General features: G+C 34.3%; 1 protein-coding gene across 4 annotated transcripts; it reads right to left on the minus strand.

The window, feature by feature from the left end:
• Positions 1-700: 700 nt before the first annotated feature.
• On the minus strand, positions 701-10,552 carry ten1 (TEN1 subunit of CST complex). 4 transcript variants are annotated; one of them, XM_087255109.1, is made up of 3 exons: positions 10,409-10,518; positions 1,152-1,319; positions 701-1,029 (listed from the first exon to the last, which is right to left on the minus strand). In XM_087255109.1, exons 1-3 carry the CDS (start codon positions 10,489-10,491, stop codon positions 984-986), a joined length of 297 nt encoding a protein of 98 aa, XP_087111235.1. In that variant the 5' UTR covers positions 10,492-10,518; the 3' UTR covers positions 701-983.
• Between the last annotated feature and the right edge of the window lie 5,048 nt (positions 10,553-15,600).

Here is a 15,600-nt window from a genome sequence, read left to right on the forward strand (position 1 = left end):
TTGGTTGAGCACTGGGCAGACAAAAACAGCAAGGGACAGTATATTAACAGGTACATCCTCATGACTTAATTGTCAGTTGTCAATTGAGAAAGGAATAAAATTGTAGTGAAAAATAGCTATAGTCATCTATAACAATAGACAAAACGACAAAAATGATAAAAAAAAACTACAAATTGGTAAGAGTCGTTTTGACCTTTTGCGCCACGCTGTTTAAATAGCAAATGCAATTGCACTCATAGGGGCCCATAGGGGTTCTGATCTAAAAAAGGCGCGTTGCTATTTTAAGAAACTATAATAGTCTGTTCTTTAGACCAGAACAAAGCTGGTCTAAAGTCCAGCACAGAGCGAGTTAGTTGTGCGCCTCGCTTACACACTGCATAATACACACAAGATGTAGAGCAATACGCAAATATCTTTACATATGAAAAAGAATTTAAATATTATTCAGGTAGCAAAAATATTCTGAATGCCTTCTGAATGAGATAAATCTAGATTAATCTCAAGATTATAGTTAATCAGCAGATGCTTCAATTCACAGTCCCAAAGGTGCTATCTTTTCAGACATAACAGCACTGTAACACTATACCCTTTTAGCTTTAAAAGTTGGAGTTTAAAACACACACACACACACACACACACACACACACACACACACACACACACACACACACACACACACACACACACACACACACACACATTTAATGAAACAGCTCTGGCTTTCCTCTTTTATTACTGGAAGAAGATGGATTTGTTTTTACTATTGGACACAAAAAAAGCATTAAAAAAAAGTTTAATTATTTGCATCTTTAAAAATTTAACAATTTTTTGCTTTAGAGGGGTTTGACAAAAACAACAAGCAGTTCAAACCTGATTGTCACCTTGACTGTTACAAATTGCCTTGTACATTCAACTCAGACCTCGATGTAAAGAAAGATCTCTGTTCCACAATGGCTTCTTGCATTAGTCTGAGGTCTATTGCCTCAACACAAGCCAAAGAACGTGCACGCAGTATAACTCCACTTAATCCTGGAATCAGAAGCAACATTAAAAACTGGTTAAAGCAACCAACCTAATACCATTCTAAACAAAATTACAAAAAAGCTTCCATATTTAATGCCGACAGCAGCCAGTTTATATAAATGTCTTACCCAAACTCACCATTAGTCCTTTCGATTTCACCAAGAACAAAATACTGAGCTCCAAGTATAGGCTGGAAAGGTTCAACAAGTGTTGTCTGTACTGAGACATGGCACTGTGCAGAAGATTGCTGATCTTTCAGAATGGCTTGGGAACAATCTGGCTTGTAACTTGTAAGTCTAGATGGAAAGATGGACACATTTTATAAACATATGCAAACAATGAGGAAAGTCAAACAATTAAAGAACACTGACCCAAATGCAACGTTCTAATAAAATGATAATAAAACAAAAAGGGGCGAGGCAGTGGCGTAGTAGGTAGTGCTGTTGCCTCACAGCAAGAAGGTCGTTGGTTCGAGCCTCGGCTCAGTTGGCGTTTCTGTGTGAAGTTTGCATGTTCTCCCTGCATTCGCGTGGGTTTCCTCCGGGTGCTCCGGTTTCCCCCACAGTCCAAAGACATGCGGTGCAGGCTTAATTGTCCATAGTTTGAGTGTTTGTGTAAATGTGTGGGTGGATGTTTCCCAGACATGGGTTGCGGCTGGAAGGGCATCCGCTGCGTAAAAACTTGCTGGATAAGTTGGCGGTTCATTCCGCTGTGGCGACCCCGGATTAATAAAGGGACTAAGCCGACAAGAAAATGAATGAATGAATAAATGAATGAATAAAACAAAAAGGTATAAAATAAAAAAATGAATAAAATAAAAACAGAAGAGAGAGAATATGATCCTGCATCTGCAAAATTTGATTAATGGCAGACTTTTAGACTTTTGGTCTAATTTTATTTATTTATTTTTTATTCCTGATAAATTCTTGTCAATGTATTTAAATTCCAGTATTTAGATCCCTTTAATAGCCATCGTATCCACCTGGTCGACCTTTTATACATAGGCTAACATTTTTGTTTTAATTGCTTAATACTATCAGAGCTGTTTCAGTATATTATCAAATGCAAGCATGGGCCAAAAAAATATTTTCAAGGAGTGCACCTTAAAGGGTTAAATACTATAATACCAGTAATTATAGTGTAATCAGAATAATTAAATTTAAATTCCAATAATTAGATTGTAATTAAACTAAATACATAAAACTATAATCGCTGGTGGACAATGCACCCTTCAATGTAAAATTTGAACAGAAGTAAAACATTTGGCATTCTAACTCAAAACAACTGCTGCTTTCAACAGATCATTTCATGTTGATAAAAAAAACATTTATTATGTTTAAAAGTAGAAATCCATTTTATAAGAACATAATTTTCATTAATATGAAAACACAAAGAACTAATCAACTTGTCATAAAGAGATGAAACAACACACTGTCAAAAAGTTAAATTTATATTTATATATATATATATATATATATATATATATATATATATATATATATATATATATATATATATATATATATATATATATATAAGGCATGTAGACAATCAAAATGATCTGCTGCGGTTCAAATCAATCATTAGAATGGGGAAGAAGGGTGATTTAAGTGACTTTGAACGGCATGTGGATAGACAACATCAACCGTCTTTGGTCAGCTCAGTATGGCTGGCTAATGGCCGCCGCCACGCTGTCTCTCAGTAATAATAAATATTTTAAAATAGTCACAATCCTTATAAATGAAGTACATAGTTGCAATTTAAACAACTACATTCTTGAATAAAAAAAGTCTCAAAAGTACATTATGTTGCCTAACAGCAGGAATATTTTTTAATTTGTAGTGTCTTATTGCAGAATATCGCACGGTTATCAGCCAATAAGATTTAAGAAGCAGGCAGAACGGTTGTATAAATAAATAAATAAATAAATCAATTAGGGCTGTCAAAATTAGCATGTTAACGCATGCGATTATTTTACAAAATTTAATGCTTTAAAAAAAAATTGCGCAATTAATGCAAATGCAGTTTTTTTAATTTCCTGTTTTCCTGCGGACCTAGGCGGCCGCTTTGGGTGGCAGAATAGTGAACGAACCCCCCGGTCCTCACTTTCATCCACAACACCCACACCCTCCCTCCCGGTCCTCACTTTCATCTGCGTCACTTTCTTTTTCACAATTAGGTTGAGGGCGTTCACCTAGAGCGCCAGTTCTGCTTGCTCCAACCCTGCGCGTGTTTAGCGTGCAAAGAAATATGGATAAGACCAAGGAAGCGCTTTTAGAAGGAAAGTTTCAGTATAAAACAATTCCTTTTGCTTCAACAGGCTATCCAGCGGTAAGAAGTCTATAGTCTTTGGCCTTTGATGTACCGGGGCCTAATCGGGCCAAAGCGGGGCTTTCTCGGGGCCAGCGGCCGGCCTTTTACCTTGGGTCAAAGAGGGCCAGCTGGGACTTCGGGGCGGAGTGAAAGGGGAGGCAGACACTTTTCTGATCGCACAGGAGTACATTCGCCAAACAAATAAACAAATAAATAAGGGAAAGAAAACATATAGCCTTATAGGCTGGGGTCTTTTTGCCATATTAAAGACAGAGCAGACAGTAAAGGTTGTCGAGAGTTTTTGTCAAGTTTAAAAGGTGTGTTTGTGTGCGTTTAGATGCCTGTATGTGTGTGTGAGACCGAGCAAAAAAGAGCTCCTTCACAGATACAATGATATTAATCAAATCAGGCAAACAGAGCATTTATGGGTGAGTGAAAGCAGAAGCTAGGCAACCTTTTTTTCTGTCACGCAGTCCTGACTGCGCAGTGCCTCTTTAAGCGCACCAGAGAAAACTGCAAATACTAAATGTGTTCTGTGTCCTCAAACAAGTGTTTATGCTTTTATATGACGTGGTAAAATTTAAAAATCACATTTTAGATAGCCTACATGTAGAGCCTTATTAGTCAAAAGCTGCTGAGCGCAACAGAATATAGGCTATATTTTATTACTTGCTTAACTTAACACTTACCTTTAGATCACAGAATAATATGCAACATCTTTAAATAAAGGGGAATCACCTATTAAGATATAGCCTATAGGGAAAAAGTAACATGTTTGAGCTCTCGCCGAAGCATTTGGGCTGAATGTTTGACAGCGTCAATCTAAATGAGGATGTTATAAAATACATTTTCTACTGAGCTATTAACAGAGAATTTCTGTAGTTTTATATTATGGATGGGTGCGTTTGCTCCGTTTGTGGCAAGACTATTCCATCCACGATGCGGTGAGTCGGCGAGTAAATGAAGATGATGAATGAGAACACACAGGTATGTGCGTATAGGCATATAATGTAATGCTGTACAGAAACATTTCGTTTGTTGGTTTGTTTGGGTTGTCTTCATTTTAATGATTTCGTGATGGTGTGCTTTATCTGCCTGATTCCCGCTGAAGTGGGCGGGTTGTGTGACTTTTGATTAAGGGGACGTTCTGGGGGCGGGGTTTGCGTGACTTTGCAACTGCAGCTACTAGCCCGACAGTGGAAACGCGACAACCTACTGGGCGATTGGCCCAGCCCGGCCCAATATAAGCCCTGGCTCGCACTGGCCCGACAGTGGAAATACGGCTATTGTCCCTCGATAATGTCAATAGACTGGACTGTCTTAGTTGCTTGCTAAATGTTAAGGAGGGCTAAGCAAAATTTTTTACAAACACACATATATATATATATATATATATATATATATATATATATATATATATATATATATATATATATATATATAAATATAAATATAAATATATATATATATATATATATATATATATATATATATATATATATATATACTGTATGTGCACACACACACACCCACACACACACTTGAAGTTAATTAAACTCTCATTTAAATCATTACCACATTCTATGTTTATGCAATGTGACAATCTATATCCTATATATTTTTTCTCATAAATTGTAATTTACTAGGAGGTTTTAAAAATGCCTACTTTTACTTTCCCTTGAGTACAATTTTAGTGCTGTATCGGTACTTTTACCCCACTATTTTCCTTCACCCTGCAGTCACTACTTTATTTTTTCTTGTCTTTAGGGATTAAAAAAAGTCTTGTGATTCCTGTCCAATCAAATCGCACATAGAAGGTAAATCGCCTCAGTATGAACTACCTCTAGACATGGGGGATTTATAATAGGAGCAAACTATTTGGAAGCATTAAAAGTGTCCAAGAGACTGTTTAGATGGATGTGAACGATAAGAAGATGACGGATGTTTACTGTATGATGACCGAAATGGCGTTATGACGTCAGACTGACATCGTACTCTATCGTCGTGGGGCCCTTGCATTTTGTTTGGAAATGAAAATGGGGTTGACATCAGAACCCAACATCAGGCCAACCTCAATGTCCAACGTCCAACCTAAAATCAACCAAATATCAACATCTAATGATGTTACAGCTTGACGTTGTGTGAATGTTACCACTATGACGTCTATAAGATACTAGATTTTTGTTGCCTGATGAATAAATGTCAGTATTTGACATCAGTATGACGTTGGTTTAAGATGTTGGCTTGACATTGGGTTTTGATCACTTTCAAACACAACCAAAAATTAACCAAATATCAGCGTAATTTGACATCATTATTGGACATCAAAATACCATTGTCCGTAGACGCTGTATAGACATTGAATTTTGGTCAGCTGACATCACAACCTAAATCTAACCTAATATTACATCTTATGATGTTAAGTGTCTGCTGAGCAATAACTAAATGCACTACAGAATGTTACATTTACACACACATGTACAAATTACATGTAAATGCATCAGCTTTTTTACAGCATAATACCCACTACTCACGAATACTTTTGAAACGGCTACTTTTTACTTATACTTTGTGTAATATTTACAACAGCTACTTTTACTCTACTCGCACAACATTTTAGCCAAGTAATGGTACTTTTACTTGAGTATGATTTTTCCTATGTACAAAACAAAACAATTAATGTTTCATTTATCATGCTCTGTCATTTATTTAGTGGTGTCAGATAATATATTGTTTACATTAATACTTTTTCAGAATTCATGAGGACACTATTACACTGCTTAATGTGGATGCAGGCAGACAAATAACAGCATTGCGAGAAAGTTAAAATCTCATTCATTTTCTTTTCAGCTTAGTCCCTTTATTAATCTGGGGTCGCCACAATTGAATGAACCGCTAACTTTAACTCTGGAAAACCAGACCACCCGGAGAAGACCCACAGAGAAAATGCAAACTCCACACGGAAACGCCACTGACCCAGCCGAAGCTCAAACCAGTGACCTTCTTGCTGTGAGGTGAATGTGCTACCTATTGCGCCACCGTGCAGCCCAAACTTGAAATCTTTAAAGTACAATGTTTACATTTTGTATTTTTAGCATCGATTTTATGTTGGACCTTTAATCATTAGTGTTTGAAAAGTGTTTCTAATATTATAATTAATAATTATACATTCTTAATTAAACATTTGCCCTGAAGTTTTAAATAAAGTGAGAAATGATTACATACGATAAAGTAGTGTAGTTTAGTGTTTGGGGTTACATTGAAAACATTGTTAAATAACATTGCTTAGGAATATTTTTCAAGCGTTGAATACAATTTACCAACTTTTTTTTGACCTATAAAATGTTTTAAAAGACTAAAATGAAAAGAGTAACTTGTTTTTGGTTTTCACTTTGTAGTCGTGTTTCAGCATTCATGAGAAGCTTAGGAAAAGCCAAAATCATTAATCATATATTCTATCCATGGTACTACATTGCTGTAGATGACAAGTTTGAAGTGCTTCTGCTCTCTTAAGTGCACAATATTTTTTAATTTTTAAACAATGCCTATAACATTGCTTTGGGATACAGCGAAAATTATTTGGAGCAATGAACTTTCTCTTTATTTGTCTGAGTGAAGACTTGGTTAATGATTTACAAATCACAATACAAAAAGACAATTGCTCAGTTGGCCTACACTTGATGGTACTGAACATAAGCTTGCAATATGCACAGAGATCAAACATGAGCTGCCAGTGTTCTGTAAAATTATCAATTTTGTTGTATAGGGTGAAAATGTCTATTATGTGGTTGAAAGCTTGTTGCAGTGCTGATAAATGTGCATTGTGATACTTTCAGGCTATGATGCTGATGACATTAAACCTTGTAACATTCAAAATGCAAATGGACCAAATGTGAATACATATGTTTTTATGCTTTTCCTCTGTTTAGGCAGTGTTTTAATTCCTTTCTAAAAACAAAATATTCTGTATGACTACAAGGGATAATGCTTTACATGTTTTACACATCAACATGCATGGAATTTAGTTTTTCACTAAAAATGAAATGTGAAATACTGTTGTTTTATATTTGCTTATTATACCACTAATTAGCTCTGAACCAACAATAATTAGGTTTAAATGTTTTATAATGCATGACTAGCATAGTATGTATTGAATTTATAAAGTGTATGAATAATTACTGATAAAACAAGAAAAAAATATTTAACTCGAGTCAGTGATAAATTGTTAACACTTTTGAAAATGTTACTTTAACACTAGCTGGTGTGGATTATATTTACAACAGTAAAGTTTTACAATTAAACCTTTGCTAAGCCACACCCGGAAACCGCCACACACCAATCGTGGCTTTGCAACCGTAGCTACACGCAGGAAGTCTGTCAAGCTTTTGAGCGAGGGAAACAAGCCAAAGCGTTGTGCGTAAATTTGATACCTGATATCCTAAAAGTTTGGACAGGGTGGTGGAATTTTTTTCCCTTTCCAAAATCTAAAACCTAAGGGGAAAAATGCCAGCATGGATCAAGCTCTGTGAGAGGCGCTAAAAGAGCGGGATTAAGTTGGTTTTGTTTTTGATATTACTGACACATAAGTGATAGATAGCAATAACTCAAAAACCTCTTACCCTAAAATAATCTAAACTGTGTTCATACAAAAATACAAAGCAGGTTATGTTTCACAGCTGTCTTGTTTTTTTTTTTTGCTCTATTTTATGGGCATTGCTCCGTTTAAGCAACAGCTGTAAAAGCGAACACAATCCAGTGATATTTCCATCTGTTTCAAGCTATGAATATTTGGATTGCATTTCAACAGAACAAAACAGATATGATCACAAACTGAGCCCTTGCGATCAATATACTTAACCCGCAGCTGTTTCTCAGTAATTTATAACCCCCATGCCCATGTCAGAACTACAATTCACAGATGTTTTTGTCTGTCTTTTGAGATTTAGTCATTGGTGATGATGTTAAAGCACGTTAGTGTCTGCTTTTATATTTGATGTCGGATTAATATTTTCTGGTATGGAAAATCTTTGTTCACTTCTGTTTTTTTATATTTTGATTTTCATTTAAATTTATTTATTTCATTTAACTGCAAATTAGAATAGAACTGTTTAAAAAGCACTCAAACATGCTGACAGTTAAAGTTACTGTCATTGTTATGGATAAATGATGCTGATATTTGGCACAAATCCATAAATTTCCCCCTTCTCGCCTTTTCTGTCTATGAATGAGTTATGTAGAAGCACTGTCCATGTGTGTTTCCTCGTCAGTCTGTAATGCTATATTTCATTGCACTAATTTACCCTTCGCTAAGCCACATCCAAAAACTGCCACCCACCAATCATGGCTTAGCTACGCGCAGAGGCTCTGTCAAGCTTTAGAGGGAGGGCAACAAGCTAAAGCGTTGTGCATATGGATTGTGCAAATCTGATACCCAGTTTCCTTAAAGATTGGACAGGGTGGTGAAGTTTTTTTCCTTTTCAAAACCTAAAACCCAAGAGGAGAAATGCCAGCGTGGATCAAGCTGTGGAGGGGCCTAAAGCAAAAGCAGTGGAGTTAAGTTGCTTTTGCTTTAAACATTCACATTCAGTGATAGGCGGCAATAACTCGCACACCTCTTACCCTAAAAAGATCTAAATTGTGTTGCCAACAAAAATACAGAGCAGGTTATGTTTCTCAGTTGTCTTTTTCTATTTTTATCCCGCTTGATATTATGAGCACTGCTCCACTTGAGCCCTTGCCATAGTAGTCATACTAATAGCAATCATATTTCCATCTGTTTCAAGCTACGGATATTTGAAATTACATATCAACAGAACAAAACCGAGATGTGATCAAATACTGAGCACTTGCGATCAATATACAGTACTTATATATATACTAATATTTGCTCAAAGGGAAAATCTATCCTTTCACTTCTGCTATTTATACTTTAACTTGCATTTCAATTTATTTATTTATTCCACTTAACTGCAAATTAGAATAGAAACTGGATAAAGAGAACGCAAACACACTGACATTTATAGCTACTGTACATACTTAAGAGTCAAAGATGCTAATATTCAGCACAAATCCATCAGTTTCGCCTTTCTGACTGCTCTTTCTGTGAATTATGTAGAAGCACTGTCCATGCATGTTTGCTCATCGGTTAGTAATGCTATTTTTCATTGCACAACAACAGTTTATCAGGCTTTTAGGCTAAAATAGAGAAATCACATGATTATTTACATCATTTACTTTAATCAATCGGAATGTAAATGAGACTTTAACCAGTACAACAAAAAATTTTTCTGAAGACAATCCTCTATTGCACCTTTAACTTTTTACACCTTTCAAGCAACTTTAACTAGCTGATTTTTACTATAATGTAATAACATGAACCATTTATAAAGCTGCTTTGGAACAATACTACAAATACACTTGAATAGAATTTAAATGAAGGAGGAGTCATTTTCTGCTGAAGTAATGCGATAAACCTTTTCACTGTTCGCAGCATGTCAGTAATGCAAGTCAGAAAAGCAAGAGATTAAATGCAGCTTTTGACTCCTCGTTTTATTCCAAAAGATTATATATCTAGCTAATATTGAATTACAGGGAACGAGTGGACATTGTTTTTATTTTCACTGTGCTGTTTTCCTAAAGGCAGCTATAATAGTGAAAAAAGTAGTTTTATTTCACTATTGAGTCCAAATAATTGTCCAAATGCTGCGATGGGTTCTGTTTAACAGAAAAGAAGATATTTTGCAGAAAGTGGGGAACCTGTCAGCATTGACTTTCATATTTTATGTTTTTTTTTTCTATTATGGAGGTCAAGCATGAGAAAAAGGATAACTGAATTTTAAATTTTGGTTAACACAAATCAATGTCATTTATTTTTTTTTCACTAAAATTGCCTTAAGAACATATATTTTAAAAAGCAAATCATAATGTCATGAGTTTTACAATGCAACATTTAGAAATATACCTGAAAGTAAGATCTACTTTTACACAATAATTCAACTAGATTATACCGTTGAATAAAGTAAGTGCGATTAAACTGTACCTACAACAACTTTGAAATCCACAATAGACGGACCTGCCAAATGTTCGAACTGATGCTCCATCTTTCAATGTGCTGATCTCAGAAGGAAAGTGATATACGGCCGGTGGAGGTAACATTTTCGCTTGTAAAATCAAAAGAAAAGCAGATCTTCTTTGGTGGTTGGCAAACCAACCTGAATGTGCGTATTCCGACATCTACTGGATTGGAGTAGAATAGCAGTTCTCATTCTTGCATATTTTAATGACAGTTGGCATAAAACTTCAAAGATTTGTGGGCAAATATCGCAATAATTATTTGAATGGGGTATATGCACACGGATTTCAATAGTGATGGGCAGAGCAAGGCATGAAAAAAAGGCAGCCGTTAATCAACGAGATTAGCCGAGTGCAGGCGGGGGCGGAGTTGAAAACGGAGCCCTCAAGCCGGACAGTTCAAGGGCTCAAGGTTGCGGCAGTCATGATAACCGATCACTTGGCGTCATCATCATTTTTAATTTTTTTAATACAACAAAAGATTTACAGTACAAATAAAAAAGAATACAGTCAAATTAGTTCATTTTACACAATAAGAGTATTATGAAATAAATAACAAGCGCATGAGAGAAGGGGAAACGAAATGGTAATATAAACATAAAAATGAATAGTAAATACAAAGCAATAAGGACAAATTCTAAACAATTAAAACATCCCTCTTTAGACTAATACTTCTTGTTTGAATATGCTAAAAAGGGGTTTGCATTTATTTACATTTATAGATATAAACTTTCCAATATATATTAGTGTAAACCTCAAAACAATTGTTTTGATTAAGTCTTAAACTTAACTCTTAAAATGATTAAGATTATTTTAGATAATGAAGCATTTAAAAAAAAACTTTAATCCAAAAAGATTGAACAAAAGGACATTCCTAAAATAAGCAAGCTACACTTTAAAAGTTTCCTTTAAAGAGCAAGGTATATATATATATATATATATATATATATATATATATATATATATATATATATATATATATATATATATATATATATATATATATATATATATATATATATATATATATATATTTCTTGACAAATTGAGTTAAATAACTATTTTATTAAATAATTAGAAAATTATTGATAGGATTATAATATATATATATATATATATATATATATATATATATATATATATATATATATATATATATATATATATATATATATATGAAATATATTATTTAAATCATTCATGGAGCTGATTGCAGTACATAGTCTGTACAAAAATGTTTTGGAACACTTGTGCTTCGAGATCTTAAAATGAAATTTAAAAAATGTAAGGTTTAAAATATTACAAAAATGATAACTTTCTATATAAAAACCACTGCTTCCATGCCTTTTTCATCTCGAGGGCTTTTTTTCAGTTTATTTACGACAACTTGCTTTTGTAAAATGTTGTTATTATTTTTAGTAGTAGTATTTATTATATGCATATTGATATTTGTTTTATTTAAAACAAGCTTAGATTTGGTGCATAGAACATATGGTGCATAGAACGTGTGTTTGGATATAACTCAGTATTTTGACCACACTACGTTATTATTGTTCATTTATCTGTTTGTGGAAATTAGAACGGAATTCAGAAATAGTTTTAAAACAAATCTTTGCGCTTAACAACAAATGAAAATGAAAATAATTATGTAGGCTAATGGATGTTTGTGCATACAACACGTTTCCTTATCCACGAAAGAGAGAAAGTGAAAGTAAAGGCCGATTGGAGGACGGTCATTCTTTATCCTTGCTGCAGATGATCTGTTTAACTGTTTTCTTGCTAGTGAAGCGTTCACTTTTTCCACTTACAAAGTCCGACATGTAAACAGCAAATGTGCCATGGTGGCTCAAATCAACTGACTCTTAAAGGGAATTGGAAGGGTTATTTTCACTATAAAATCATTTATATACATATCACACTAAAAAAAACATTTAAAAATTAGTTTGAAACGTTTGATTTAACCACATAGTTGTTGTTCCGCAGTTCTTCTCAGACAATTTGGTTCATTTCTCATATCAGAATTGAAATTTGCAAAACATTAAGTGCATTTCTTAAAACAATACACATATAGCAAAACACCATGGATTACCTGCAAAAGCCAGTCTGTTGCTCAAAATCCATAGTTCATCTCTAAAAACTACATTTCTGTATCAATAAATAGGTCAGTGCCGTTAGAATTACGTCATTTTGTCCTTGTGTCATTGTGTATGAATAAGACAGTCAAATTACTCAGTCATGTTGTCAATACAACAGTGTACTTTGAAGGGGTGTTCTGGTGTAAACGATGGCATTTTTTTCTGTTTGTACTATAATTTGTTGCTCATGTCACTGTGACACAGAAAGTGCAGCACTGCATAGAAAAAAAAAATAGAAATGTGAACATAGGACAACCTCCTTTTAGACCTTCATTAGAAAAGTCAAGATTTATGTGGGAGAAATTTACCAATTGTAGACTGAGTTAGAAAAAAGTCTAATAAAAATGGATAGAAAAATGCAAAATATTATGACAACTTGTTCAGCCATTTTGCATGTAAAGACTTATGCCATGAACAATATTAAAGTTTTTCTCAGTCACTTTAGTGCATTTCTCACAACCCTATTTACATTTGCACAATAGTTAATGCATTTCTCAAAACAATTAGTCATTTGTACACATCATAGTAGCAGTTTCTCATTGCTTCCAACAAATTGCAAATACCTGTGGACATGCATTAATTGCTTTCATACAACTCTCTGCTGTTTTATAACATTATCGTTTGTTTATGTCATGTCAGGCAAAATTAACTAAACTTGTGAATGCTGAAAAGTCATTCCATATAAAACTAATAGTCCTAATTTCATTACTTGAGTCATTCCATACAAAAATGTTAAACTAGTTGTCAAAATCTGTCAAGCTAATTTTCTAAAAAAAAAATTTTTTTTTTTCCAGAAAATGTCTCCTAGATTGAACAATTTCATTAATGATTTACAGATCTATGTATGTTGTAGGTTATGTTCCAATATGTACTGCAATAATGTTCACAGTTGTGCATAGCTCTACCTGAAGGGAGTTTATGTTTGCTGTAAACAAGGGTGTATTTATTCTTTTGCACAACGCTGTAAATAAATTGGAATTGTAAAGAGTTTATGCAGTAAAAATGTAAATCATACATATTCAGTGTCTTGTACCCAGATACTTCACAACAGTTTTTCTCAGTGACTTTGGTGCATTTCTCACAACACTATTTAAATTTGCACAACATTCATTCATTCATTTTCTTGTCTGCTTAGTCCCTTAATAATCCGGGGTCACCACAGTGGACTGAACCACCAACTTATCCAGCAAGTTTTTACGCAACAGATGCCTTTCCAGCCGCAACCCATCTCTGGGAAACATCCACAAACACATTTACACACACTCATACACTACGGACAATTTAGCCTACCCAATTCACCTGTACCACATGTCTTTGGACTGTGGAGGAAACCGCAGCACCCGGAGGAAACCCACGCGAAGGCAAGGAGAACATGCAAACTCCACACAGAAACGCCAACTGAGCCGAGGTTCAAACCAGCGACCTTCTTGCTGTGAGGCGACAGCACTACCTACTGCGCCACTGCCTCGCCATTTGCACAACAGTTAATGCATTTCTCAAAACAATTAGTACAAACGGCAAAACCTAGTTGATAACCTCCAAAAGCGTGTCACTTGCTTAAAATGGAAAGCTCATTCCTCAAAAGCAAGTATTCATATCAATAAAAGTGTCAGTGTCTTCAAGATAAAAAGATCTGACACCATTGTTTATGAACAAGATAGTCAGATGGCTTTTTCATGTTTTCATTAAGACAGTTTACTCTGAACATTTTTTCCAATGCAAAAAAAGTCAGATTTTGGTGACGCTTCCTGAAAATGCTCAAGACAGCACTGTATACTATTTGCACAGCCATTTGAAAATACAGTAAAGATAGACCACTGCATTTAGTGAGATATTTGAGTACGACACTGAATATGTGTTTCACATTTTTACAGCATTTGCTCTTTGCAATTCTAATTTATTTAAAGCATTGTGCAAAAGAATAAATACACATTATTTACAACAAATATAAACTTCCTTTGGGTAGCGCTATGCACAATTCTAAACAATATTGCAGTGCATATTGGAACTGAACCTACAACATACACAGGTCTGTAAATCATTTATGAAATTGTTCAATTTAAAAGACATTTCCAGGAAAAAAAAAAAAGATTACTTTGAAATGAGGACTATTAGTTTTATATGGACTGACTTATTCAGCCTTCACAAGTTTAGTTAATTTTGACTGACATGACATAAGTGAATGATAATGTTATAAACAGCAGAGAGTTGTATGAAAGCAATTATTGCATGTCCAGAAGCATTTGCAATCTGTTGGAAGGAATGAGAAACTGCTACTATAATGTGCACAAATGATGAATTGTTTTGAGAAATGCATTAACTGTTGTGCAAATGTAAATAGTGTTGTGAGAAATGCACCAAAGCCACTCAGAAAAACGGTAAATGCAGTGATGTCTAATTTTACTTTAGTTTTCAAATGGCTGTGCAAATAATATATATTGCTGTCTTGAGCATTTTCAGGAAGTGTCACCAAAATCTGACTCTTTTGCATTAGAAAAAATGTACAGAGTAAACTGTCATAATGAAAACAAAGCCATTTAACTACCTAATTGTATTGAGAAATGCATTAACTGTTGTGCAAATGTAAATAGTGTTGTGGCAAATGCACCAAAGCGACTGAAAAATCTGTTAATGTTGTGGCGGTGAGACTATGCAACAGAGGCCAAAATAATACATTTTGATCAACATGACATAAGCAATTGAAAATGTAGGAAACATCAGAGAACTGCATATAACCATTAGCAAAAATGTACAAAAGCATTTGCAACTTGTTCAAAGGAATGAGAAATTGCTTTTTTGATGTGCACAAGTGACACAATGATGTGAAGATTGAACAGGTAGTTTTGAAAAATTCGATTCTGATCTGAGAAATGAACTAAAACAACTGAGAAAAACTGTAATGGTGCAATGCACAGATATTGATGTTTCAGTTTTTTTACACTACATTATTTGAACCGACCAAGCATAGATTACAATGTTTGCTGTTTACATTGCTCTACTTGGATTAAATCTAAATTGTAAATACCAGAAATGACAACATTTGTTTACATTTAATTAA

This window comes from Danio rerio, chromosome 6 (genome assembly GCF_052040795.2).
Source record: "Danio rerio strain M-AB ecotype USA chromosome 6, GRCz13ab, whole genome shotgun sequence".
Classification (NCBI taxonomy): Eukaryota; Metazoa; Chordata; class Actinopteri; order Cypriniformes; family Danionidae; genus Danio; species Danio rerio.